At 49.6% G+C, this 26,432-nt stretch overlaps 1 protein-coding gene and 1 pseudogene across 3 annotated transcripts; both read left to right on the top strand.

Annotated features, from left to right (window-relative positions):
* The first annotated feature begins 114 nt into the window (after positions 1–114).
* Positions 115–26,011, top strand: Thap4 (THAP domain containing 4). 3 transcript variants are annotated; one of them, XM_004868493.4, is made up of 6 exons: positions 115–290; positions 2,212–3,347; positions 15,840–15,999; positions 17,929–18,038; positions 18,307–18,410; positions 18,586–18,843. In XM_004868493.4, the coding sequence occupies exons 1-6, from the start codon at positions 214–216 to the stop codon at positions 18,751–18,753; spliced, it is 1,755 nt and encodes a 584-aa protein (XP_004868550.1). In that variant the 5' UTR covers positions 115–213; the 3' UTR covers positions 18,754–18,843. The 3 variants fall into 3 exon arrangements, with proteins under 3 accessions (XP_004868550.1, XP_004868551.1, XP_087066998.1); XM_004868494.4 differs by lacking the exon at positions 18,586–18,843 and adding an exon at positions 25,761–26,011 and having other exon boundaries at positions 125–290; XM_087210872.1 differs by lacking the exons at positions 115–290; positions 2,212–3,347; positions 18,586–18,843 and adding exons at positions 12,903–13,002; positions 25,761–26,011.
* On the top strand, positions 23,140–24,137 carry LOC147828212 (centrosomal protein of 57 kDa pseudogene; annotated as a pseudogene).
* Positions 26,012–26,432: the final 421 nt, after the last annotated feature.

The raw sequence follows: 26,432 nt of genomic DNA, 5'->3' as shown, positions 1-26,432 counted from the left end.
CGCCGCCGCCGCCGCAGCGACGCTCCGCGGACCTGCCGTGGCCCCAGGAGCCTGAGCGCAGCGCGAGGCGGACCGCAGTGCGCCGCCATCTTGCCGTACGGCGCGTCCGCGGCCCACGTCCCGACCGTGTCGCCGTGCTCCCTCGGGGCGGGTTGGGCGGCGGGCGGCGGGCTGCGAGGCCGGAGCCTGCCGGGCGCTGCGCCGAGGCCCGCGATGGTGATCTGCTGTGCGGCCGTGAACTGCTCCAACCGGCAGGGCAAGGGCGAGAAGCGCGCCGTCTCCTTCCACAGGTACACCGCCCGCCGCCACGCCCCCGCCCCAGCCGAGCTGGCAGGGAAACTGAGGCGGCGCGCCGGGCCGGGGCGGGGGTGCGAGGCCTGGCTGGCCTGGGCGCCAAGGGGAGCTGGGCGACGGGAACGGGCGCTATGTGACCTTGGCCCGGCCGCCGTCCCTGGGCCTCGCGCCTTGGGCCATCGCGGCCACGCCGGGCCAGGTCAAGCCATGTCCGCCCGCGCCCCCCGCGCCCATCGACCTGGGTGGCACCGCGAGCTGCGGGAGTAGCGCGTTCCGCAGACGCTTATCCCCCGCTGGTTGTCCCCGTCGCGGTAACCCGGCTCTCCGGCTTCGGGGTGCGGACCCGAGGCACCCCCCCCCTCCGAGCAGTTCTCACGGGTCCGCGCTGACGCGCCGCCCGAAGACCGGGGCTCGCGCATCCCCCGCCTGGGAAAGGCCGAGGGTGCTAGCGGCTTCCCAGTTCTGTGGGTTCTTCCAGCAATTTCCCGGGAAGGGACCAGAACAAGAAGTCAGGGGACCCTGTCCCAGAAGGCATTCTGCACATGCGGCTGTTTCTGTAGCTGGTGGGAACCACACGCGTTATTTACAGCATTACAGCGGATGCCCTGAATCCAAAGTTGCTACAGTCTGTCGAAAGAGCTGGTAGCATTGATTACTTCTGGAGGCCGGGTGCTATCCTGTTTCCCTCAGAGCTCGCGCGCCAGAAGTTGTGTTACTGATTTTGAAAAGGACGCAGAGCATCGCCAGGAAAGCAGCTGGTGGCATTCATCATGTCGAGCGCGGTGTGGGGCAAAGGATGCCCAACTTGGGGGGACCTCTGAGAATCAGGGTCCCAGTCCATTGAGAAGGGAGGCAAGGTCCAGCCGCCTCGACCTCTCTGACCCATCCTGTCCCACTGTGGCCTCTGGTGGGATAGAGGCACTCAAGTGCCACACATCTGAGTTTTTTAAAATACAGTACAGATTTTGCCTTAATGGAGAAGTGATTGTTCAGTGTCATAGGCAACGAGAAATGATTTAAATACCTCTTACACTGCATGTCCTCTGTCTTGTTACCTTTTTAAAGTGTGTGGGGCAATGGCACTAAATACACTCACTTACTGTGTGGCACATTCACCTTCACAGCTTTTGATTTTGTAAAGCTGAAACTCTGAATTAAACTAACTCCTCATTTCTCTTCTCCTCACTCTCTAGCAACCACCAGTCTAGCTATGAATTTGACCACTCTCGGTACCTTATATAAGCATATGTAGCATTTGTATAGCTGGGTAAGTGTTTTTGTGACTGGCATATTTAACTCAGCACAGTATTCTCAAAGTTTGGGCTGCCTGACTCCCAAGAGAGCACTTTTACTCCTGGTAGTGGAGCCCACGAGAGCACAGAACTGCAGCTGGACTCTTACTTGAGCTGGTTCCCACTTCCTCAGCTGCTTCCACCACAGCTGGGGCGGTCATCCTGCTGGGCATCTGGGTGCTCTCCTGGCCTTTTATTCCCATCCTTGTGGCCCACATTGAATGGCTTCTTAGTACAGGCATCAGACATTCTGCTGTTACTGCCCAGAGTCCTACCTTCCAGGCATATCTGGGTAGGGCTGGTCAGTGCCCAGCTTTTTATGGTCCAGAGATCTGGGTGTCCTGCATACCTATGGGGCATTTGCCACAACCTGGGGGGAATGAGGGCTGCATTCCTATCTGCCTTACAGCCTTCAGGCTCCTGAAGGATCAACAGTGGGCCATGCATCCTTCCATTCCAGGAACACCTTGCAAATACCTGCTTCTTATGTCTCTGGTAAAGTGTTTAAGCAGATGAAATCAGTATAGGTTTGGATGTTTGCAAAAACAGTTATTTTACTTTTGTAGTTGATCATTTAGGGGGAGACATTTAATTATTTCTCAGTACTTTGTCATTCATCTTGCAGGTTCCCCCTTAAGGACTCCAAACGCCTCCTTCAGTGGTTAAAAGCTGTTCAGAGGGATAACTGGACCCCCACTAAGTATTCGTTCCTCTGCAGTGAGCATTTCACCAAAGACAGCTTCTCCAAAAGGCTGGAGGACCAGCACCGCCTGCTCAAGCCCACGGCTGTGCCTTCCATCTTCCACCTGACTGAGAAGAAGAGGGGGGCTGGGGGCCATGGCCGAGCCAGGAGAAAGGACACCAGCAAGGCCTCGGGGAGCATGAAAGGTCAGGCGAGCACAGCAGCCGGGAAGGCAGCCCCGGGCTCCTCGTTGCCCTCCAGTGGAAACCCCATGGCCAAGCCTGAGTCCGGAAAGCTGAAGCGAGCTGCTCTGCAGGGGGAGGCTGTGCTCCAGGCTGGCCCAGACACTGTGGGTCGGGAGCAGGTGCGGGGGTCTCCAGAAAGAACGCCAGGCAGCCAGGGCGAGGCAGAGGCACGAGCTGCAGACTTCCATGACCAGAATGCTGCTTCCGGCAGCCCCGCGGCAGGGGCAGACAAGAGTGGCATTTCCGCGGATGACTTTACCCCTCTGGGGTCTGGGGCTTGCAAGTTTATCGGCTCACTCCACTCTTACAGCTTCTCTTCCAAGCACACTCGAGAGAGGCTGTCCGTCCCCCGTGAGCCCATCGACCGAAAAAGGCTGAAGAGAGATGTGGAGCCCAGGTGCAGTGGGAGCAGCCTGGGGCCCGACAAGGGCTCAGCCCAGAGTCCTCCAAGCTCCTCACTCACAGCCACGCCGCAGAAGCCTTCCCAGGGTCCTTCGGCCCCTCCGACAGACGTCACCCCGAAGCCAGCTGCAGAAGCCGTGCAGAGTGAGCATAGCGATGCCAGCCCCATGTCGATCAATGAAGTCATCTTGTCAGCGTCAGGGGCCTGCAAGCTCATCGACTCGTTGCACTCCTACTGCTTCTCAGCGCGGCAGAACAAGAGCCAGGTGTGCTGCCTGCGAGAGCAGGTGGAAAAGAAAAATGGCGAGCTGAAGAGCCTGCGCCAGCGCGTCAGCCGCTCCGACAGCCAGGTGCGCAAGCTGCGAGAGAAGCTGGACCAGCTGCGGAAAGCGAGCTTCCCCTACCTGAGCAGCCTGCTGCCCCCCAGCCGAGGTCAGTGCCGAATGCCCCCAGGGTGAGGGGTCTTCCTGCACGGTGGCGCATGGCCTCCAGTGCCCCTGGGTTGCAGTTCCTTGCACTCTTAGGTGGGGCTCTGGTCATCACCACTTTCGTGGGCAGGGAACCCAGGCTTGAAGCTGACCCCACTCGCTCCTGGGGACATCGTGGGCGTCCTGTGTGTAAGGGTGGTTTCAGTTGACAGGGTGGGAGTGGGGAGCCCGGGCCTGGACAATGAGCTTTTCATTGCCCGCTTACACAGATACGTGGGCCAGACAAGTGAGATTGCCATGAAAATAAGACAGACTAAATAAACTCTTAGAAAAATAGAGGGGCCTCAGAATCCTGGGAGTGTCCCTTCCATTCATCTTTTATGAATTTCCTTGAGGTCAAGCCATTCTAGACATCAGTAGTTACCTCCTTTAACATCTTCTTGATATGTAAAATTTCTATTCAAGTAGAATGCATTCTGTTCTCTAAAGTACTGCAGAAATATGCAGGCTAAGAAATGGTGAAAATTCCCATTTTCACTTAGCCTCTAAATTTTATCCCTTGTTGATATTATAAATATGGTGTATAATTTTAGAGACTATTTACTGTGCTTTTACATATGTATGTTTGTCCCTATACAGATAGGTAGAGTGCATTTTAATGTATTTATTAGCTATGTTTCTGCTTGTTCCTCTCCCCATTTTCCTGTGGATTTTTTTGTTTTGTTTTGTTTTGTTTTGTTTTGTTTTCGGTACTGGGGATCGAACTCAGGACCTTGCGCTTGCAAGGCAGGCGGTGGGACCACTGAACTAAATCCCTGGCCATCTTACTATTGAATACTGTTAAAAATTGATTTCTAGAGGACTGGGGATTTAGCTCAGTGTTACTGCCACCTGCCTCACAAGCATAAGGTCCCAAGTTCGATCCCTGGTACCAAAAAAAAAAGGGATATTCCAAAAATTGATGTCTAGGACTGGGGATTTAGCTCAGGGCCACTGTGCCTACCTCACAAGTGCGAGGTCCTGAGTTCTGTCTCCAGTATGGGGGAGGGCTGACTTCTAGGCAACCTCTCTATATTTTTAAGGATCACATCCTTGGCCTGTTCTCTACATATGGAAAGCGCTTAGCACCACCTGTTCATCTTGTCTGATCTGGCAGTGAGGATGTGGGGGCCACAAGGCAGCAGCAAAGCCATGGCTCTGGGAGCACTCGGGAGGAGCAGCCAGACGGGCCCTGTCCCAAACGAGCACGGTCTTGGCCTTGTCCTGCTTCTTTGTCGTTTCTCATAGCTGATGTGGCTTTGGTACCTTTTTCTGCACTTGGTCAGACTTGCTGCAGTTTGTCACTAGCACCTGTCTTTCCAAGCCAGCCTTGACTTGGTCTGCACTGTCCTTAATCCTTGTTTCCTTCTCCTTCCCTGGTTTTGTTTGCTCCTCCTGGCTCCTGGTTTGCTTCCTAACACCTGCAGTTGAGGTTGTGGGTCTTCTGTCCCTTGGCCACAGGCCATGGATCTGCCTCCTTCTGCTCTCTCTGCTTTTCTCTGTAGTTTGCAATTCCAGCCTTGATTCCCTTGTCAGCCCTAGAGTTCATTTAGGAAGGTGCTGATAGTTTTGCAAGTGGATAGCTTGGGAGAGGGAAGCTGATTTTTTGGAGTTATCTTTAATTTTCTTGTATTAAGATTGGCTGGTTTGGTCTCTTAAAGCATGGTGCTTTTGGACTCTAGATTTCTTTGTGGCTTAATACACAGTCTGCTTTTGTGACTGTTGCTTCCTCTCCACCTGTTGGTTACATTGTTCTCTGCCCTGGAAGCTTGGGATCCTGCTGCTTTGTGGGAGTCAGTGAATCTGTTCCCTCTCTTTTTAGGCTTTGTCTACTGATTTCTAGAAAGGTGAAGTCAGCCTCCCTGTGATTCTGAAGCTGCCATGTATCTATCCTGTTTTGCTTAGAGTTTCAAAACCTTGTTAAATGCATACATTTTCCTGACTGACCCAAACAGAAAAACCTCAGTTGGGCATGGTGGTGCATGCCTGTGTTCAATCCCAGCACTCAGAAGGTTGAGGCAAGATCTTTAAGTTCAAGGTCAGCCTAGGCTACACAGTGAGTTCAAGGCCAGTCTGAACTATATATGAGACCCTGACTCAAAAAGCCAAAAATAAAAGAAAAACCCTCTTTGTCCCCTTGAAAGTCCCTTGCTAATGTCACTAAGTTAAGCTGGGCTCAGACTTTCGATTTTCCTGCCTCAGCTTCCCATGATCATTCTCCAACTTGTGTTGATGATTTCTTTGAGTAGATTGTTTTAGGACACTTTTGAGGGGCACGTTTAGATTTACAGGAAAACCTTAGATAGCACAGAAAATCCCCCTATTTTTCCTATAACAGCCTGTATTAGCGTAGTATCTTTGTCACAAGTTATTATGAACTGATGCTGATCCACACAAGCCCATAGCTGACGTTAAGCTTTGCTGTGTGGTGGTTGGGGTTTTGGGTTTTTGTTGTTGTTGTTTGCGTTACCGGGAATCAAACTGCAGACCTTGTGCTTGCAAGGCAAGCATGGCACCACTGAGCTAAATCCCTGGCCCAGGTAGTTGGGTTTTGATCCATGCCTAATGTTATGTGTCCCCCAGGATCACACAAAATAGGTTTCAGTGGCTCAGAAATCCCATTCTCACAGGCCATCCCTGCCACTGATGTCTTTGCTGTCTGTGTAGATTTGCCTTTCCTAGACAGCACTTTCAGGCCGGGGATGTAGCTCAGTGGTACCATGCCTGCCTGAGATTGATCCTCATACAGAAAAAAAAAAAGAAAGAAAAGAATAAAAAGAACAGAAAGCCACATGCTTTTGGAGTACGTGGCTGTAGGGAACATAGAAGCCATCCTTTCAGTCTGGCTTCTTTCACCCAGCACTGTGCAGTTAAAGTGCTTCATGTCTTGTCATGGCTGAATCGCTTCTTCCTTTTTTTTTTTTTTGAGGCAGAATCTGGCTACGAAGTTCACACTGGCCTTGAACTCACTGTGTGGCCCAGGCTGGCCTTGAACTCACAGTGACCCTCTTGCTTCAACCTCCCGAGCACTGGGATTACAGGCGTATGCTTCCATGCCCAGCTCCTCTTCCTTTTTATCACGGGAAAGTACTCCATTGTATGGATGGATGTACCTCCATTTGCTGATCTGCTTTCTCTGCAGAGGAAGTCTTGGCTGGCTCCAGCTTCGGTGATTATGTAAAATTACTATAAAGCTGCTATAGAGTCACAGGCTGGTTTTGGTGTGGATGTAATTTTCAGATTATTTGGGTGTAGACGTCTGAGCATAGTGAGAACGTCACGTGGTAAGAGTACGTTTAGCTCTGTGAGAAACCTGTTCCATCCTCCAGAGTACTGCACCCTTCCGGATTCCTGCCACAAGAGCCCCTGTTGCTCATAGCCTCTTGCTTTGGGGTTCAGCTGTTCTCAGAGGTCGGGAGAAGCATCCCTTTACTGTTTTCTGTAATGACACAAGATGTGGAGCATCTTGTTGTATGGTTGCCATCTCTGTATCTTCTTTGCTGAAGTATCTGTTCATATTTTGCTCTATTTTTAAAATTGTTGTCTTATTGTTGAGTTTAAAGAGTTCTTTGTATAGTTTTGATACAAGTCCTTTATCAGATAACTGTTTTGCAAATATTTTCTCCCAGTCTGAGTTGTCTGGTGACTCTCTTAACAGTGTCTTTAGAAGAGCAGAAGTTTCCAGTTTTAAAGTTCAGCTTGTCAGTTTCTTCATACGTAGGTCACCCTTTGGTCATTCTTTCTAAAAACTCACAGCCAAGTCCAGGGTTACTTAGACTTTCTCCTGTTTCTTCTTTTTTTTTCCTCCTGTTTCTTCTTGGAATGTTACAGTTTTACAGTTTTACGTTTGGATCTGTGGTCCATTTTGAATCAATGTTTGTTTTTTTGATATTTTTGGTACCGGGCATCAAACTTGGCTCCTTGCACTTGCAAGGCAGGCGGCAGAACCACTGAGCTAAATCCCCGGCCCTCGAATCAATGTTTGTGAAAGGCCTGTGTCTAGATTCTTCTTTTTTAATGTTATCTAGTTGTTCCAGCACCACTTGTTCAATAATTATTCTTTTCTTAGGGAACTACCTTTGTTACTTTGTCAAAAATCAGTTGAGGCTTCTGTATGTTCTACAAACAATTTAATGAATCAGGATATTCTGAATAAATGCATAATATCAACAACAAAAAAAAATCAGTTGCTGGACCCGGAATTTAGCTCAGTGTTGCCACCGCCTGCCTTGCAAGTGCAAGGTCCTGAGTTTGATCCTTGGTACAAAAAAAAAAAAAAAATCAGCTGCTTTATTTGTGTGGGACTCTGCACTCTGGTCTGCTTGGTAAATCTGTGTATTCTTCCCTCGATGTCACGCTGCATTGATGACTGAAACTCTTTGGTGGAACTTGAGACGGGTTGTTCCTAGCTCTTCATCATGGTGATGACTTTTCTGAGGTTTTGCCTTGTCTTGCTTTTCCATCTAACCTTTGGGATCATTCTATGATTCTCTACAAAATAGATTATCGGGACTTTGGGATTGTGTTGCATTCACTGATCAAGTTTGGTAGAGCTGACATCCTAACAATACATGGTCTTCCAGTTCATGAACACAGGGTACCTTTCCATTTATTTACATCTTGTTATCATTTTCATCAGAATTTTGTATTCTTCAAAATGTATATGTATTTCATTAGATTTATACCTATGCATTCCCTTTTTTGATGCAAATTTAAATTTTACTGTATTTTTAATTTTTAAATCCCATTGTTTATTGCTAGTATATAAGGAATTAAACAACTTTTGTATGTTAACCTTGTATCCTGCAACCTGGCTGTAACTGCCTGTTAGTTTTGGGAGTTGTTTCTGGATTCTCTGGGATTTTTTTTTTTGCAGTCATGTCATCCATGAATAAAGGCAGTTCTGGCTGGGCCCAGTGATGTACACCTGTAATCTCAGCATGCAGAAGTCCAAGGCAGGAGGATTGTAGCTTGGACCATGTAGGAAGACCCTGTCTCACAAACCCAAGAAAAAAGCGGGGGGGAGCAAAGACCATTGTACTTTATTCTTCCTAGTCTGTATGTCATTTACTTCCTTTTCTCCTGTTGCACTGGCTGGGACTTTCAGGACACTGTTGAAAGCCATGGTAAGGGGCACCATCCTCGCTGTGTTCCGGATCTGAGCAGGAAACTGCTCTGTACCACAGAGCACTGTGATGCTATGACAGGATAAATAGAGCTTCACTCTTGCTCTGTTTCTGGCATAGAGATCCTGAAGCCCTTAGGATTTCCCAAGTGGTGAGGGGAGAGGAGTATTTTTGTTATTCATAGTAAGTCCCTTCCGACAAGAAAAAAAAGTGAAGCTAGAAGGAAAAAATGGAAACAAAACTTTTGTATAGAGGGAGGGGAGAGGGCTTAAGGGGGAGAATGAGTTAAAATAAAATTTAATTAAAAATAAATAAATTTACAATTACACAAAGAAAAACATTAGTCCTTTCCAGCCACCCTGGAGTTTGTGCTTTGGGCCACTATGGAAGATGGGGACTGCTCACTGGAGGACCCTCAGCCTCTGACCTCCGGGGTAGGGGGTGGAAACAGGTGGTCACAGATGTCCGGCGGTTGAATCAAAAGTACCTGGGAGTGAGAAGAAGAAGTTCAGGGGGCCCTGGGCGTGTGTGTACCAGCACCAGGAGACATGGAGAGAGGAGCACAGGGCCAGGCAGGAAGCCCCACCCCACTCCATGCCTTGTCCTGGCTGCTCTGATTCCTGGCTTCATGCCAATACTGGCTGAGAACTGACGTTCTGTGATTAAGGCGTGTTTTAGGGTGTCAGATGTAGTTTGTCTCGGTGAACGTTCCACAGGAACTTGAGAAGAATGTCCCCTGCTGTAGTTAGGTGAAGTAATCTGAAGAAGTCTGTTGTACCTCTTTGGTAGGCGGTGCTCTGTGGTTCAGCTGTGGTGACCTTGATTTCTGCTTGCTGATCAGCGATTCAGTTTGCTTCTTCCTTCCCTCTCTCCCTCCCTCCCTTCCTTCCTTCCTGCAGTACTGGGGATTCCCAGCCCTTTTTATTTTTTTATTTTTTGAGACAGGTTCTTGCTAAGTCACTAGGTAGCCCAAGCTGGGCTGGAACTTGTGATTCCCCTGCCGTAGCCTCCCATGGTGCTGGGATTATAGGCATTCGCCCCCGTGCCAGGTTGGACTGTACTCTTCTAGTGGAGGGTGCTGACACTTCCAGCTGTAACATGGGCTCATGGGCTGCTCTGCAATGTCCTGTCATTTTTGCCTCACAGATTTCCATGCTCTGCTGTTAGAGATGTGCCCCTTAAAAGTCTTCCTAGACAACTGATGCCTTCATTATTACACAGTGTCTTGCTTCATTCCTGGTGATTTTTCTCGTTCTGATGTCTCTTTTTCTGGCATTAATATGACTAGTGTTAGCATCATATGTCTTTTTCCCTTTGCTTTTCTTTCTCTTCTAGTACCAAGGATGGAACCCAGAGAAGCTTAACCACTGAGCTGCATCTCTATGCCGTTTTATTTTTTTATTTTGGGGCAGAGTCTCACTTCCCCAGGCTGTCTCAGCCTCCCAAGTAGCTGGGATTACAGGTGTGCGCTACCACACCCAACTCTATTGTGTTGTGGGATTTTTTTCATTCTCCCCCCCACCCTGCCCCTTGCATCTCATTTTGGGACGCTCTGCATGTCCAGTCTACTGTCAAACCATCAGCGATCCCCCTTAGTATATGTTTGCATTACGTAATAAACAGGCTCATCCTGGGGAATTTGTACATATGTGTAACACACCTTGATCCTTCCCCACCATATCAAAGAGCCCTAAGTTCAGTCTCTGATCTGCAGCGTTTCCCTTTGGTGCTCTTGTCTCTCTCTCGCTCCCATTTTCACCTTTCTCCATCAGAGCCCTTTGGGCATTCGTTATCATTTTAAATTGTGTGATAAATTCAACATCCGTTCCACACCCCCACACCCGTGTCTGCTTTTGATGCCTGCTGTCTCTTCCACGAGTCTTGTTTCTGAGGACAGAGTCGTTACAGTTGATTGACCTCAGCTGCCTGTTCCTTGAATCTAGAACCAGGCAGTACTTCATGAGTCCTCAGCTGACAAGGTGCCTTTATAGATAGACAAGGGCTGAAAAAGAGACAAGGACAAGACTGGTCATTTCAGTTTCTTTTCTTGTAAGGCTAAGACAAAGAACAATTAGAATAATAACTGGCTAACATTAGGTTATTTTAGGGTTTTGTTTTATTTCTGCTTTTGTTTCTTTTTTTTTTTTTGGTACTGGGGATCGAACTCAGGACCTTGCACTTGCTGAGGCAGGCACTGGCTTCACTGAGCTAAATCCCCAGCCCTGTTTTTGTTTCTTTTAGTGAAGATTAACAGGGAAGGAAGTTCATTATCACAATGATTAAAACTGGCCTGTTTGGGAAACTTGGCTGTTACCTGTCTCCTGATTTCTTGAGGTCTAGTGACAGGTCAGTTTAGGTTTGGCCAGTGTGGGCACTCTGTTTTGAAGTCAGCCAGGTCTGTTGGGGTTGAGCAGAAGAAGGACTTCATGGAGTGTTCGTTAACAACTATAACTTCTATCGAGAGGTATCAGTAATAGGAAAGGAGTTGAGCGGGCCTTTAGCGTGAGGTGTCACCCTTGCTGGCCCAGCAGCTGGGCTGTTGAGTCTGTAGTAGCTGTGGGTGATGGGGCTTCAGAGCCCTTTGTCCCTGTCTTTGGAATTTCTCAGGAACTCCAGCAGAGTCCCTCCCTGTGACCTGTGATCAAGCTAGAGCCCTGGGTGTGGTGGCTGGTGGGACAGGCAGGATAAGCTGGCTGTACTCCAGTGGCCAGGTCCCCAAGCTGTGACTGTCACAGGCACTTCTTACCTCTCGCTACCTCCTTGGGTGAGATGGGAATGCTAGGCTGCTGGGAGGTCCCCTTTGCCAGGTGACATGAACCCCACAGAGGCTGTCACTGCACAGAGCCTTGGCTTTGCAGAAAGCCCCTGGGTCATTTCAGAATGGTCACCTTCCCTCCCTTGCCATTTTTTCTTGCCTCTTCATGGTGAGAACCTGGTGGCTTCCTGTGAGGCCCCAGCCTTCTGCGTCTCATTCAGGCTCTTGGACCTCCTGCCACCTCCAGGCCCTGGGGCTTCTGCCCTGAGCAGCGAGCTTGGCTGTGATGCCAAGTTGGGGGCCATCTGTGGCTTCACTTCTCTGTGGGTCCAAGAAATGCCTCTGCTTTTGGTTCCGTCCATGTTTTCCTTGTTGTAAATGGCGTTATGAATCCTGACCTCTTCGTCTGCCGAAATTGACACTGCTCGGTGCTCTCGTTACTTTTATTTATTTATTTTTCTTTCTTTTTTTCTTTTTTCTTTTATTTTTCAGTACTAGGGATCCAACTCAGGACCTTGGGCTTGCCAGGCAGGCACAGCACCACTGAGCTACGTCCCCAGCCGGCCCTTGTTACTTTCAGTTTGGTTGTTGCTGATAAATGAGAAAGCATCCAGCTTAGGTCATTAACCATCGTATCAGAGTCTTAGTTATTGTCATTATTTTCCATCAAGATTTTGGATTAACTAGGTCATCATCATAGCATCTGCAAAAAATCTTTTTTTTTTTTCTGTACTGGGGATCGGGGATCAGGACCTTGCCCTTGTGAGGCAGGTGGCAAAACCACTGAGCTAAATCCCTGCCCCTGCAAAAATCTTTTCTTTTTTTTTTTTTTTTTTTGAGAGAGAGAGAGTGTCTTACTATGTAGTCCAAGCTGGCCTTGAACTCAATGTATAATCCAAATTGGCATCAAACTTGAGGCGATCCTCCTGCCTCCGCCTCCCAAGTGCTGGGATTGTAGGCATACGCCACCACACCCAGCTCCAATAATCATTTAGACACTTTATGTTTTTAAAAAATTTTTAGAAATATCTTCTCAGTTTCTTCTACTGTTTCTGGGTTTTCTGTGTCTGTGCCTTTCCATTTCGTAGGTGATGAATGGGGGCCTTGTTGTAGTGAAAGCAGGGAGCCCAGTGCCTCCCACCCACAGTACTCTTCTGCCTGCTGCCTGTGCCACTCGGGAAGCACCGCTGTCACCAGCATAGAGTGATGTGCAGGGGGGAGACTCCGAGAGGGCAGTCTGCAGGTCCCAGTAAGCTTTGCACATCAGTGCTGTCCCTGGGCTCCTGGCCCTGCGTCTCAAGCCAAGATGAGCCGGAGCTCTAGGAGTCAGGAAAACAGCCAGAGCTTCCAGGAGCACTTCCAGAAGAAACCTCTGCAGTTTGTGCCTGGCTCAGTGTGGTTTTTCTCATTTAACAAGTTGGTTTCCTCTCTCAGGGTCAGGGAAGTAGCAGGAGAGGAAATGTCCCTCCTCACTCTGTGGGGACTTTCAGTCTCCCTGCCTTGTCCCTCCGGAAGCCAGCTTGGTCCTGAACTTGGTCCTGAGCTTGGTCCTTCCAGCTTGAAACCCTGTGCACTCCAGGGCTGTCTTGGACTACACTTCCCAGAATGCCCTCTGAATTCAATGTTTACTTCCCCCACCGCCCTGGCAGCCAGGTACAAACATTTCCTGTCAGTTGGCAGAAAACAACCTTGAAGGACCTTGCAGGGTAGCTGTTGGAGTTCAGAAAACTTAGGGATGGGTAAGCCTGCTTTTAATGTGTCGGGCCAGAATATGAAAATTTAAATTTCTTGCAGAAAATTTAAATTTTTTATTTTTGCATTCTGGTTAGACATTAATAAAAGAAAAAGGAAATCGGGAAAAATTGCATAGAGGAGCCTGACTTGATTTATTTCAAGAGATTGAAAGTTGCAAATAGGCTAGACCCTTTTTCTCATACTTTTTGTTTCATTTTGAATTTATTTCATTCTTTTCTGATGGACTCTGATCTACATAGAGGAGAATACAGTTTGTTGACTTTGATATATATCTGGGCTCCTGTAAGCAACCTTCTGTGTGGATTGGCTCTCCTGACTGGTGCCCCATACTTCAGTGAAAACAGGGTGTCGGGACTGTGTCCAGGTGCTGGCACCATCCCAGCAGGGGTGCAACTTGAGGTGCGGGAGTGGGCAGGGAGCCATCCGGGTCCCTGGTGAGGTCCCCCAGAGGGGAAGGGAGGAAGCAGTGATTGTTTATTGCCAGGTCCGCTGTCCTTGTCCTCATGGAGGCTCGTTAAGAACAGGGAGCCTGGGGACTCAGAGCGCGGTGCTGTCAGAGCAAGTAGGTGTGAGGCGTATTCCCTGTAGTCCCCAGCAGGAGGCTCACTGTGGTGGGCGTGTGCTCTGCAGCCCTCCCCTCCCAGGCGCCTGCACTCTTCAGCATCTTCGAGTCCTGCTTCTTTCACTCTCTGGGTTGGTATGGTCCGGTGCATGAAGGAGGGGCCGTTCTGTATTAATAGTTCCTACTCCAGAAGGACCTGCTGAACTTCAGCCTGAGGACAGTCAGCACATCCTGGGTTACAAACTATGGTGCAACAGTTCCGGCACTCGGCTGCCTCCCTGCCTGCCCCTCTGCTTGATGCTCCCCTGGCCAAGCCGCCCTTCCCTGGTGATTCTGTGTGGTCCGAGGCCGCTGTCCACTCTTGGCTCTTGTGGCCTGAGCACCTTCACTTGCCTCTCACCTGGAGTGTCACACCAGCAGCTGCCCTTCTCTGGGCACCTCTGACCACACGGCAACTGAGTCCTCCTCCTGTGTTCTAATCCTAGCAGTTCTGTCCTGGCCCAGACTTCCCAATTCCAGCTTTGGTGTCCCAGCACAGCTCCTGCTGCTCAAGGCCTCACTCAGGCCTGGCCACATGAGGTCGTGGAGCATGGCAGGGACAGACCGTGACCCTGTACCCCTACCCCAAGGTGGCTGGGACAACCGGGTCCTGCCCCAGACCCGTGGGTCCCAGTGGCCCCCTTTGGAACTATCTGGTGCTGTGGGTTTTCGGGCCTGGGCCATCTGACTTCTGAGCTTCCAAGGAGGCCTTCCCCTCCATCTGAGGACTCACCTTCGGCCAGCCATCCTCCAGGCCTCACCACGATTCTCTGCCACCTCCTCTTATCACCTTGACCGTTGCAGGAGCCTCTGGGGAAGCACTGCAGGGCCAGCTGTGTCTCGGACCAGGTTGCAGATCAGACTCCAGCCCCTGGACTAGATCACAGACAGACCAAGCCCCAGTGCCTGCCCCTCAGCTGAACCCGTCCCAGCACAGGACTTCCTAAATTTGGCATTGCTTGATGTGGTGCAGAGTGGAGGCCGGCGAGGCCACCTGTGTGTACTGAACACACAGGTCCCAGAGCCCATCAGAGGCCTGAGGTTTGCAGAGGGTGTTTCTGGTCAGCACTGACCCTGGTAAAAGTCTGCAAGGCCAACAGATTTTCCAAGGCCACAGACAGCTCCTGAGTGCATCCTGCAGATCTCAGGCCTGAGCCTGAGGGGCACCAGTCTGCAGCAGGTCTCCAGCATGAGCCCCAACTCCTCTGCAGACTCTGAAGCTCTGCTGTCGAGTGGTGGCAACTCCATGTTCTCAGCTGCCCGAGTCACAAACCTCAGGGGAACTTTCTGTCCCCTGTGTTCCACGTCCACACCGTGCCAGCAGAGCGGATCCAGAACATGTCCTTTCAGCCATCTCCACCTCTGCCACCTGGCCCAGACTACCCTCCTCTGCCACTAGGATTTCTGCGCCCCTTCCCCACCCCTCCCACCAGGACCTGTACGCACAGCGCATCATCCCAGACTGCTATCCTCCAGGCCCGCTGCACCCTGTCCCTCCCTGGACCCCTCCGTCCTCTGCCCTTTATGATGCCTCACGATGTCCCACAGCCCAGTGCCTCCATCTGCACTGTGTGCTGAGTTTTGCGTCTTGGCTTCTCTCCATGAATCACTGGTCCGTTTGGTACTGGGCAGCACCGCTGGCCAGCGCCATACTCTTTCCCCCACAGCAGGTGACGGACATGTTACAGTCCAAGTCCGTTATTCCTGGTCCCCACCAGGGGCTGTCGCCAGTGTCCTTGTGCTGCTCTGGCATCCCTGGGAGGTTCTCTGTGAGTCCCAGCCTCCCCAGCTCACTGTGGACTTCTGCAGCAGCTGAGAAGGACTCCTTGGAGAGAAGGGCTTTGCACTGAGCCACCTCCCCAGCATCCACCCCACCTTTTCTTCATTTTTCACTTTGAGGCAGAGTCTCACTAAGTCTCTTCACTGTGCAGGCTGAGTTCAAACTTGCAGTCCTCCTGCCTGAGCCTCCCAGGGTGCCATGATGACAGCCCATTTTCTTCCTTCTGCTTGTTACCTCTGTCACTAACTTTCGTTACAAGGGCCCTGGCTGAGTGTGGGCATACTCTGAGCCCTTGCCGGGGGCATGGAGCCTCTCCCTCCCTTTGCTCCCCAGGGCCCCTGGTTGTTTCCCCCATAAACTGCAAGGTTCTGGCAGTGAGCAGATGTTTGCTGGCCAAGGACAGAAGGCCCCATGCTGACTGTCCTGTCCTCCATCCTCAGAGCCTCCCAAGATGAACCCTGTGGTGGAGCCACTGTCCTGGATGCTGGGCACCTGGCTGTCGGACCCACCAGGGGCCGGTACCTTCCCGACACTGCAGCCCTTCCAGTACCTGGAGGAGGCGCACATCTCGCACGTGGGCCAGCCCATGCTCAACTTCTCGTAAGTTCTCACCGAAGCCCGTGGCCAAAGGAACTGGCTGGTGGACATGGGCGCTGAGAAGAGGGAGGGAGCCTGGTCTGTTTCCCTGCATGGTTAGTAAAGATGGCACGTTCTGGTGTGACAATTTTGAAGATGTTAGACCAGTCATCACAGTACAGGCTCATTAGTGAATCCATAAGAACAGGCGGTGTATTTCATGACATCGCTAACTTTGTTCTGTGTCCTGTATGGAAATTCATCACCCAGTGTTACTGAAAGGAAGAGGCCATAGCTCTCTTCAGATTCATCCCAGCTAACTGAGGGCCTGAGGAAGCTGCGAGTGCTGTGGCTCCACATCACGCCCTTGCTCAGAAGCAGGTGCCTTAATTACTTTTCTCATTACTGAGACAAAATACCTGACACCCAAAGTTAAAGGAGGAAAGGTTTATTTAGCTCATAGTTTGTAGAGGTTTCAGTCCATAGCCTGTTGGCTCCAAGGCAGAGGGGCATTGCAGAGGAGAAACAGTCCATGGCAGGGTAGGCAGAAGGCAGTGAGCAGGAAGCAAGTGACAAGGGACAAGTAACCACAGTAGCCCTCTTTCTGTCCCTTATATTTTATCCAGGCTACCAGCCCTAGGGAGTAGGTAGCACTGACCCCAGGTTGGGGCACCCTTAATCCTACCCAGAACTATGCCAAACCAATCAGATGACTGATTTAGTAGCCACACACCCTTAATCCCAGCTTCACACACTCTAGATCCAGCCAGCTCTGAAAAGCTCCACCTGTGACTGCAGGAGGCTTTTGGGTGGGTGGACATCTAGACACAGCCAGAGCACAGCTCCTCAGAGGCCCTCCAGTGGTCCCCACACCACAGAGGACAGACAGCGGGTTGGGGTCTGAGACTGAAGAGCCATCGGTTCATGGAAGTGGTTCAGAGATCTTTTCTATAGTTTAACAGTAAAGAAGTATAAAATAAAAAGCTAAACTTCTTTTTCCAGTCTCCACTGCACATTTAAATGTGAAGAATCTAAGGTGGGTATGGTGGTACACACCTGTAATCCCAGCACTCGGGAGGCTGAGGCAAGAAAATCACCAAGGGTTCAAGACCAGCCTGGGCTACATAGTGAGTCCAAGGACAATCTGAACTACATAGCGAGACCCTGACTCAAAAACCTGTAAAATAAAGACTGTGACTAAATCAACGTGGTGGTAGAGATTGGGGATCCTTTATCTAATCTTTTTGTTTTGTTTTGTTTTGTTTTTTCTTGGTACCGGGGATTGAATTCAGGACCTTGCACTTGTGAGACAGGCGGCACCGCTGAGCTAAATCCCTGCCCCTTTGTGGGGTTTTTTGAGACAGGGTCTTAACAATCCTGCCTCAGCCTCCTGAGTGCAAATGAATTGATTGGACCCTTAGCCCAGAATATAGCTCTAAAAAGAAAAAACCTGCCACCACACCTGTAATCCCAGCTGCTCAGGAGGCTGAGGCAGGAGGATCAAAAGTTCAAGTCCATCAGTGGTTCTGCCACCTGCCTCACAAGGGCAAGGCCCCGCGTTTGATCCCCGGTACCAAAAAAAAAAAAAAAAAGTAGAAGAATGGACTAAACGAGGGGCTGGGGCTGGGGCTGTAGCTCAGTTCCTGGGACTTGCCTAGCGTGTGTGGAGGCCTGGGTTCAGTCCCCAGTACCAGTACTGTACTGCCAAATAAGAAAAAAGAGGGCCGGGGATTTGGCTCAGTGGTTTTGCCGCCTGCTGTGCAAGCACAAGGACCCGAGTTCGATCCCCAGTACCAAAAAGAAAAAAGAGCAGTTCCTGCGTTCAGGAACCAGTGGTCCATCCAGAAGCCAAACAGTGAAAGTGAGCCGGGAAGTGACCGAGGCAGGGTAGAGGGGAGCCCCACCACTGGGTCATTGGCACCCACGGGTGCTCCTCACTCTCCTCCTGCACAGGTTCAACTCCTTCCACCCGGACACACGCAAGCCCATGCATCGGGAGTGCGGCTTCATCCGCCTCAAGCCCGACACCAACAAGGTGGCCTTCATCAGTGCACAGAACACAGGTGCGCCTCTGGCCAGGCAGTCGTCAGGTGACCTCCAGGTGTCCCTGCCTGTGGCTGTGGAGCTCTGGTCTCGTGGTACCCTGGGATGCGCCCAGCTGGGTGGGGCGGTGCCTAGGGCTTTGGTGGGCACAGAGGTGGACAGAAGCCAGGGTGTGTGTCCAACTTAGAGCTCGAAGAGGGGACACAGGTGGGAGGGCTGGGGTCCAGGCCTGTGCTGCACACATCGCCAGGCCTGCTTGGCTACAAAGGTGACTCCTGTCCCCTGCAGGCATCGTGGAGGTGGAGGAGGGCGAGGTGAATGGGCAGGAGCTGTGCATTGCATCCCACTCCATCGCCAGGATCTCCTTCGCCAAGGAGCCCCACGTGGAGCAGGTGAGCCGCCTGAGTCGGTGTCCGCAGCGTGGCCTGTTCACGCTCGCTGTCTTGCCTCTTTGTCGCTTCTCGCACCGTCCCTCATTCAACCCCCGAGTCCCTGATGGATGGGCATGAAGGCTGTTCCCAGGGTTGTTAGTCTGTCACAAACCCCTTAATGTTCATATTGCCCAAGATACAGAATTGGAACCCACATCAGCTGACGCATTTCTCCCAGTCGAGCTCCAGGGGCAGAGCAGCATCTCACATTCTGTTGGCCACTGGTAAACTGCTCTTCTTGACAGGAACAGTCCCGCCTGCACTGCAGGGAGCCACCCTCTCCCTCACCTTGTTGGTCTTTTGAATTTGATAAATAAAAGATGGTGTTGGTTTCTTCCCATTTTTCTGTAGTGAGTATGGAAACTAGGGCCCTGGACTTGTAGGTAAGCACTCCACCACAGAGCTACATGCTCAGCTGTTTGTTTGGTTGGTTTTTTTGTTATTGGGAATCCAACTCAGGACCTTGCACTTGCCAGGCAGGCACGGACGGCGCCACTGAACTACATCCCCAGCCCTTTTTATTTTGAGACAGATCTTGCTGAGTTGCCCAGGCTGACCTCAAACTCACAATCCTCCTGCCTCAGCCTCGGGAGTAGCAGGGGTTTCAGGTGTGTGCCGCCGCACCAGCTCATCTGTTTTGAACCTGACTTAGGAGAGGACTCATGCTGCATGCCCGTTGGCCACTTACTTCTCGTTCTGTGTGCTCGATGTGCAGAGTCCTGGCCTGGTGGTGTCGTCAGGTTACTTTCCACGGCCCGGCTGTCAGTCGGCGCCTGCTCTGTGTCGAAGCAGTGTCCGGCCGCCTGTGGCCCCACTCACAGTGGCTTGGGCCTCTGTGCTGTCTCTGGAGGTTTCTTGTATCTCTGTGAACCCAGCAGCTGAGCAGGAAGGTGTTTTCTACCCCAAAGCTGATAAAAACCGTTCTGCCACCCCCTTGTGCTCTTGCAGCTCTCCTTTTGCATTTGGACCTTGAATCCCTCTCAGTGATGGTCTTGCTTAATGCAGTGCCCAGCTCCTGCTTTTCCCAGACTGTGACCGGCCGTGTGCACCACATTTCATGCAGCCCGTGCTGACCGAGCCCAGCTGTCCTGCATGCGCACCAGGCTGTTTCTCTTCCTGAGCTGTCTACTTTCTCTCTGGTAACTCATCACTTAAATTCATTCAGTTTTCTGTTCCACTTCTGTATCTAAAGGAAAGTCCTTCATATTCTTTTCACCTCATTTTCTTATTCTTAAGCATTTCCTCTTAAGATGAACTTTTGGGGGTGTGGTGCTCAGAATGGAGCCCAGGGCCTCACCCTTGCCGGGCAGAGCTCACCACCTAGCCACAGCCGACACGTGAACGCAAACGAGCCTTGCAAGGTCCCAGAAAGGTGCAGTGCAGCAGTTACCGGTCTTGGACAGATTTCAGGACAGATCAAAACTCCATTTCTTTCTACCTATTTATTTATTTTTGGTATTGGGGATGGAGCCCAGGGCCCTGCTCATGCTAGGCAAGTGCACACCAGGGAGCTCTGTCCCCAGCCCAAAAGCTTTATTTATGATTTTAATCATGCAGATCTAGCACGTTTCATGTTAAGCTCAAATGCTTTATGGGTTTTATTCGTAACAAAATAACAGAGAAATGGTAGTTACTTGCTGCACCCATAGAAGGGCTTTTCATCCTCATGCCTTAATTGATCACTGCCGGCTGAGCAAGGCTTCTGGTGTCTGACACCCTGGTGGCTGGACCCCTTCACGGCCCTGGAGTGGCTGTCCCCGGCTGCAGCAGAAATGCTTGTCTGCTTAGGAGGCGCCTCCCTCCGCAGATCACCTTCTGGGGAAAAGATGCCTTTGTCAGGTAAAGACGATTCTGTTTCCAGTGTGCTGAGGACCATGTGCAAGGATGGGCTGCAGGAGCTGGATGCAGTTCAGTGACAGAGCACTTGCACATCATGTCAAGGCCCTGGGTTCAAATCCCAGCAGCCAAACAAGCTATCTGGCATTTGTTTTTTTCTTTTTTGAGACACGGTTTCACTGTATTGTTCATGCTGGCCTTGAACTCACTGTGTAGCCCGGAATGGCTTCAAACTCACAGTGATCCTCCTGTCTCAACTTCCTAAATCCTGGGATTACCCATGTTCAGCACCATGCTTGGCTATGGAATTTTATCAAATGCTTTTACATACAGCCTCTTTGGGGAAGACTCTGGTTTCTCCACTTAACACTGTCAATATGGTAAATCATATTACTATCTTTAAAACATTGAGTCATATTTGTTTTGGGGGGATAACTCCTATGTGTACAATATATTAAATAATTTTTTCAGATATCATTATGTTTTTGGTATCAATATTATATGCAGCCTGATCTGGGAGCTTTTCTGCTTTTTCTGTTCTTTTATTTAAGGCTGCCCGCGGCGGGGACTATCGCTGGCAGATTTCATGGGGGTGTCTGGCCCTGACGCCAGCTCTTTCTCTTCCTCTCACTGTCCCTGGTGGGCTCCCTGCCACTGTTTCTGGGTGTCATCCCCATCAGGAAGTTACAGGAGGATGGACACACTGCTCACCCGCCGGTCTGTGCTGTTGCTTCTCTTGTCTGTGTTTTCTTTCTTAATCTCACTGGCCCGTGTTCACTCTACCCCGGTCTTCTTTATGTTCGTGAGAGCCAGCCTTGGGTTTCTGGATGAAGCAAGAGCACCTCCTGCCGTGCACGGGGAGGCAGAGGCAAGAGTTGGGGCCCAGCCGTGGCGCTGGGAGGCCCTGTGCCTGGGGTCCCATCCAAGCGATCTGGCTGACCTGGTGTGCCGGGTGCTCTTCCACTTGGATTGGCGTGGGCAGAGTCAGGAGACATGGCGTCCTGCCGGTTTGTGCATGGACTGGGCTGATGAGGCCCAGTCAGGACAGCATCCTGGGGTTTTCCTGGGCCTTTCAGTGCACGATGAGGCCTCGGGCTCCAGGTGGCTCCTCTCCTGCCGCCCGACCCTTGGTGTTAGACCTGTCACATTCACATCTTCACGGCCTCCTCCCTACCCTGGGCCCATGCCCTCTGCCGCTGTCTGCAGTCACCTCGGCCAGGCAGGCAGGAACAGGCCCGAGTCTCATCTGGGCTTTCCTGAGGTTTGCCGCACAGACTGGTGTCCTCCAGTCTGTCTCCGACAGCTCCTTCTGCTCACTTGCCTCTCCCTGGGCGGGCCGGCCCCCGGTGGCATGAGGTGCCTGGTGAGAACACACTGGGCCTCCCTCTCTGCCTCAGGGAAGGGCACTCGGTCTCTTGCCATGAGGCTGTGGGTACTCGTTGTCCTGTTTGAATTTTTTAAACTTTTATTGCTATGGGTGGATATTTGCAGTACATAATGATCGCACTCCCGGGGAGTTGATGCACACAGAGCTCACCCCCTTTTCACAGCCCCTTCTCTTCCCTTGTGCTTGTCCTTTAAACAGCTCCGAACCCCGGCCCTGGCCAACAGTGTTACGCTGGTGTCATTTCCATTCCCTTCTTGGAGACTTTGATTCTGGTAGCCTTGGTGGCTCCGTGTGGTTTTCTTTTTCTTGTTGTTTTGTTTTATTTTTGTTTTTGAGATAGAATCTCACTATTTAGTACAGGTTGGCCTCAGACTCTTAGCAATCTTTCTGCCTCAGCCTCCTGAGTGCTAGGATCACAGGTCTTTGCCACCACATCCGGCACCCATGGCTCTCTTAAAGAGATTTTTAAAATCTGACTCCTGGGCAGGTACAGTGCAGCATATCTGTAATCTCAGCCACTCAGAAGGCTGAGACAGGAGGATCACAAGGTTGAGGCCAGCCTGGACTACTTAGCAAGTCCCTCTCAAAAGATAAAAGGAGCCTGTCCGCAAGCGGCTCTAGAATCTTGAAGAAGCGCTCGGGAACTCAAAGCGAACCCAGTCAGCGAAGGCCCACGCTGAGAGACCAGAAAGATGGCAGTGGCATCGGAGTCTGTGGCTTCTGATTCTTAGTTCTCAAATAGCTTAGCTGAACCGTCAAAATCTAATGGAAATATGGTTCATCATTCTTCATCTCCGAATATATTATATCCACCTGATAAACCTTTCCTTAATAGTGAACTACGATGCTGCCCAAATAAGCCTACACTTGCCTACCCAGAAGGCAACAGCAGAGCCATATTTTCTGCTCTGAAGAATCTTCAAGATAAGATTCGACACTTGGAACTTGAGAGGATTCGGGCAAAAGAAAGTGTGAAAACTTTGTCCAGAGAAACAGTTGAATATAAAAAAGTACTAGATGAACAGATACAAGAAAGGGAGAATTCAAAGAATGAGGAATCAAAGCACAATCAAGAACTGACATCTCAGTTACTAGCTGCAGAAAATAAATGTAATCTTTTAGAAAAATAATTGGAATACATGCGGAATATGATAAAGCATGCAGAAATGGAGAGAACATCTGTCTTAGAGAAACAGGTGACCCTAGAAAGAGAACGACAACATGATCAAACACATGTTCAGAGCCAACATGTAAAACTGGATCTTCTGGAACAAGAATATAACAAACTTACCACAATGCAAGCCCTTGCAGAAAAAAAAGGTGCAAGAATTGGGAGCAAAACTCTATGAAGAAGGGCCAGGGATTTAGCTCAGTGGTTTCGCTGCCTGTTGCACAAGCACAAGGACCCGAGTTTGATCCCCGGTACCAAAAAAAAAAAAACTATGAAGAAGAACAGGAAAGGAAAGGTATGCAAGCTAAGGCAGCTGAGTTGCAGACTGATCTAGAAACAGAGATTTACCTTTGAAGATAAAACAACCTCATACGCTCCCACTGCAAGAAAAATTTAAAAAAAGAAGTCAAAACCACCAGAAAAGAAAGGAGCTAGGAATTATTTTGATGCACAACCTCATTTTAGATTATGCTTACGTGAAATGCCATTTGTGGCTGGAAAGTCCAATAGTCCTAGCCATGCTGTGGTAGCTAACATTCAGCATGCCTTGCACCTAATGAAACAGCACAGTAAAGTTTTGTGCAATGATTGAGTAGTGAACAACATTCCTCAAAACAAGTAGCTTCACGAGGTAGTAGAAGTCAGCAACGCCTCCCTCTTGCAGCAGCATCAGTGAAGAATTATCAGAAGTCTTACAGACCTTACAGGATGAGTTTGGCCAGATGAGCTTTCATCACCAGCAGCTTGCAAAACTTATACAGGAGTCACCAAACACTGAACTGAAAGACAGCTTAGAGTGTGAACTGGGGGCATTAGTGGGAAAGATGGAAGCAAAAGCCAACCAAATAACTAAAAGTTCAGAAATACCAAGCACAGCTAGAGAAACAGAAGCTAGAGGAAAGTTAGAGCTAACAAAAAGACTCTTGATGAAGAAGGCAACAGCAGTAGCCATGCTTCTGGACTCACGGGGACCATGAGTAAGAAGGATTTTTGCCAAACTGAGACCTGGAGACAAAAGCAGGAAAAATCTTCAGTTATTGAAGGACATGCAAACCATACAAAATGTACTACAAAGCAGTAATGTGTGTTGGGATTGCTGACTGCTCACACCAGGTCATAAATTTTATTCAGATAATCTGTACCTCATTGATCAGATATTGACAATTTACTTTCCAGGTTTCATACTCGCTAATGTTGGAATTAATTAATAGAAGGTGTTCAGGGCTTGGGCTTCATTACACAGGTTTTTTGTGTTAATGCCAAACAACATATTAAACCATGTACATAAATGGAAACCAAGGAAGTTTTAAAACTTGAGAAGCCACATTCTTTAAGATGAATACACTGTACTGGTATATTGCTCTTTGTAAACAAGTTACCAGTTTTTTACTTGTGTGATTTTTTAAAAAATTATTTATATATACATATATATGTATATATAAATTAGGTTTAAATTTTCAAAATACAAGGCTGGCTCACAGGCAGCATTTGCTTGAAGAGTCTCATTTTTAAATCTTCCCTGGCATCAAGTGCCCACTTCACTTTTCTCGTACAACTATTAAATATGTTTTGACTATTGATGGATATTTTCTTTTTTTTTTTTTCTTTGGTACCGGGGATTGAACTTGAGTCCTGCTTGCCAGGCAGGCAGTGAAACCACTGAGCTAAATCCCCGGCCCTTGATGGATATTTTCTATATTTAAGTATTTATATATTTAAGAGGATTTTTTTGTTTGCTTTCTAGGTATTTTAATCAATGATTAGTATTAAATGCATTTCTATTGTTTTTTTAATACAGTTTAAAATTTTTTAAAGATCCCAGTAATCATTTAAATCAAATTACTTCCTATAAAATTATGAATGCTTTTTTTTGTTTTTGGTTTTGTTTTTTGGTACCAGGGATTGAACTTGGGTCCTTGCGCTTGCGCAGCAGGCGGCAAAACCACTGAGCTAAATCCCCGGCCCATAAATGCATTTTAAAGAGCATAGATTGTTAATGAAACAAGATTTTGGAAAAAGCTAAGAGAGATAGAAGGGAGCCATTATGAAGCAAGCATATTTTCAGTTTTTCGATACCTGTTTGTAATCATGTTATTCAGTCAAGGCATTGTGGTTTGAATTTTGAAACTTTAAGAGAACCCCTTGTGGGCCGGGGATCTAGCTCAGCGGTTCCACCGCCTGCCTCGAAAGCGCAAGGTCCCGAGTTCAATCCCCAGTACAAAAAAAAAAGAGAGAGAGAAAGAACCCCTTGATTATTTGCCTTTGGTGTAGAACATGACTGAAATAAGAACTGTACACATATAATTATATCAATGTAAATCTGAATAGAGCAAGACATGTTAACTTTTTCTAAATTTGCCACTGGAGTCAATAAAGCAGCCCTTTTTAAGAAAATAAATAAATAAATAAATAAAGATCAAAGGAGGCCAGCATGTAGTCCGATACAAGGTTCTAGGTCCCATCCCCAGAACTACAAAAAAGGAAACTGACTTCTGTGGGAGACAGGAGTGGCCACAGGGGCAGGACCCGCCTCACGTCTTCCAGAGTGTGGGAACGCTGCCCACAGTTCTCCCGCTGCCACCGTGGTGCCTGTCCCATAGGACCAGCTGGCTTGGATGGCGGAAGGACTCGTGTGCTCGGCTCACGAAGAACTGGGCCTTGTTCTGATGGCCTGGAGCAGGGTGGCCGTCCAGGCTGGGGTGAGGGGCTCACAGCAGGAGAGCTGGTAGGGTTGCCCGCAGAGACAGATTCCAACCTGGCTGACCCAGGGTGGTCCCAGGCCATGCTGGCAGGGATGCCGGCAGGGATGCTGGCAGGTTCCCGGGACCGGGACAGGTCCTGGCACAGGTGGGTGCTCCAACAGTTGTTGAATGTTCCAGAGAGAAAACTGAGCTGCTGTATTCTGTTCTCCACTCAGATCACCCGAAAATTCCGACTGAATTCTGAAGGCAAACTCGAACAGACGGTCTCCATGGCAACCACGACACAGCCAATGACTCAGCATCTTCGTGTCACCTACAAGAAGGTGACCCCCTGACCTGGAGTGGGCTGCAGTGCCTGGGGGCCCGGCCTGGTCACAGCAGCAGGTGTCCTGCTGCCCATGGTGGAGAGTGGTCCAGAGGTTGCTATAACAGCGTAGAGAAACCAAATAAAAGGCCTTTATTTTTATGGCTGAGGATTTTGGATACTATCACTGTGCAGATCGTACATCTTTTCATCTGCTGCTGATGACTAATTTTCCAACGGTCTTTTCCCTGGGAGATTCAGAAGTGATCCCCTCCCCGTGCAGTTTTCACAAGAACTAAACTGCCTATGAATCTTCAGTAGAGTAGTCAACAAGTTGCAGACAGATTATGGAGCCAAAAGGATCGCCACACCAGGGGTGTTGGCATGCGCTGGGAGCCTAGCACTCAGGAAGGAGGGTGAGGCAGGAGGGTCACGGGAGCCCACAAGTCCAAGCCCTACTTGGGCAGCATAGCAAGGCCTTGACTCAAAACCAAACCCTGAAAAAGAGTGGCTGTTACTTCTCACCACTGTTTAGACAGCCAAGGTACTCCTGGAGGACAGGCCGGCCCTTCATGGCTTTGTT

The sequence above is a fragment of the Heterocephalus glaber genome, unplaced genomic scaffold (genome assembly GCF_053883595.1).
Source record: "Heterocephalus glaber isolate CG9 unplaced genomic scaffold, H.glaber_assembly_v1.0 deba00001226, whole genome shotgun sequence".
In the NCBI taxonomy this organism is placed as follows: domain Eukaryota; kingdom Metazoa; phylum Chordata; class Mammalia; order Rodentia; family Bathyergidae; genus Heterocephalus; species Heterocephalus glaber.
This window is presented reverse-complemented; position numbering and strand designations above follow the sequence as displayed.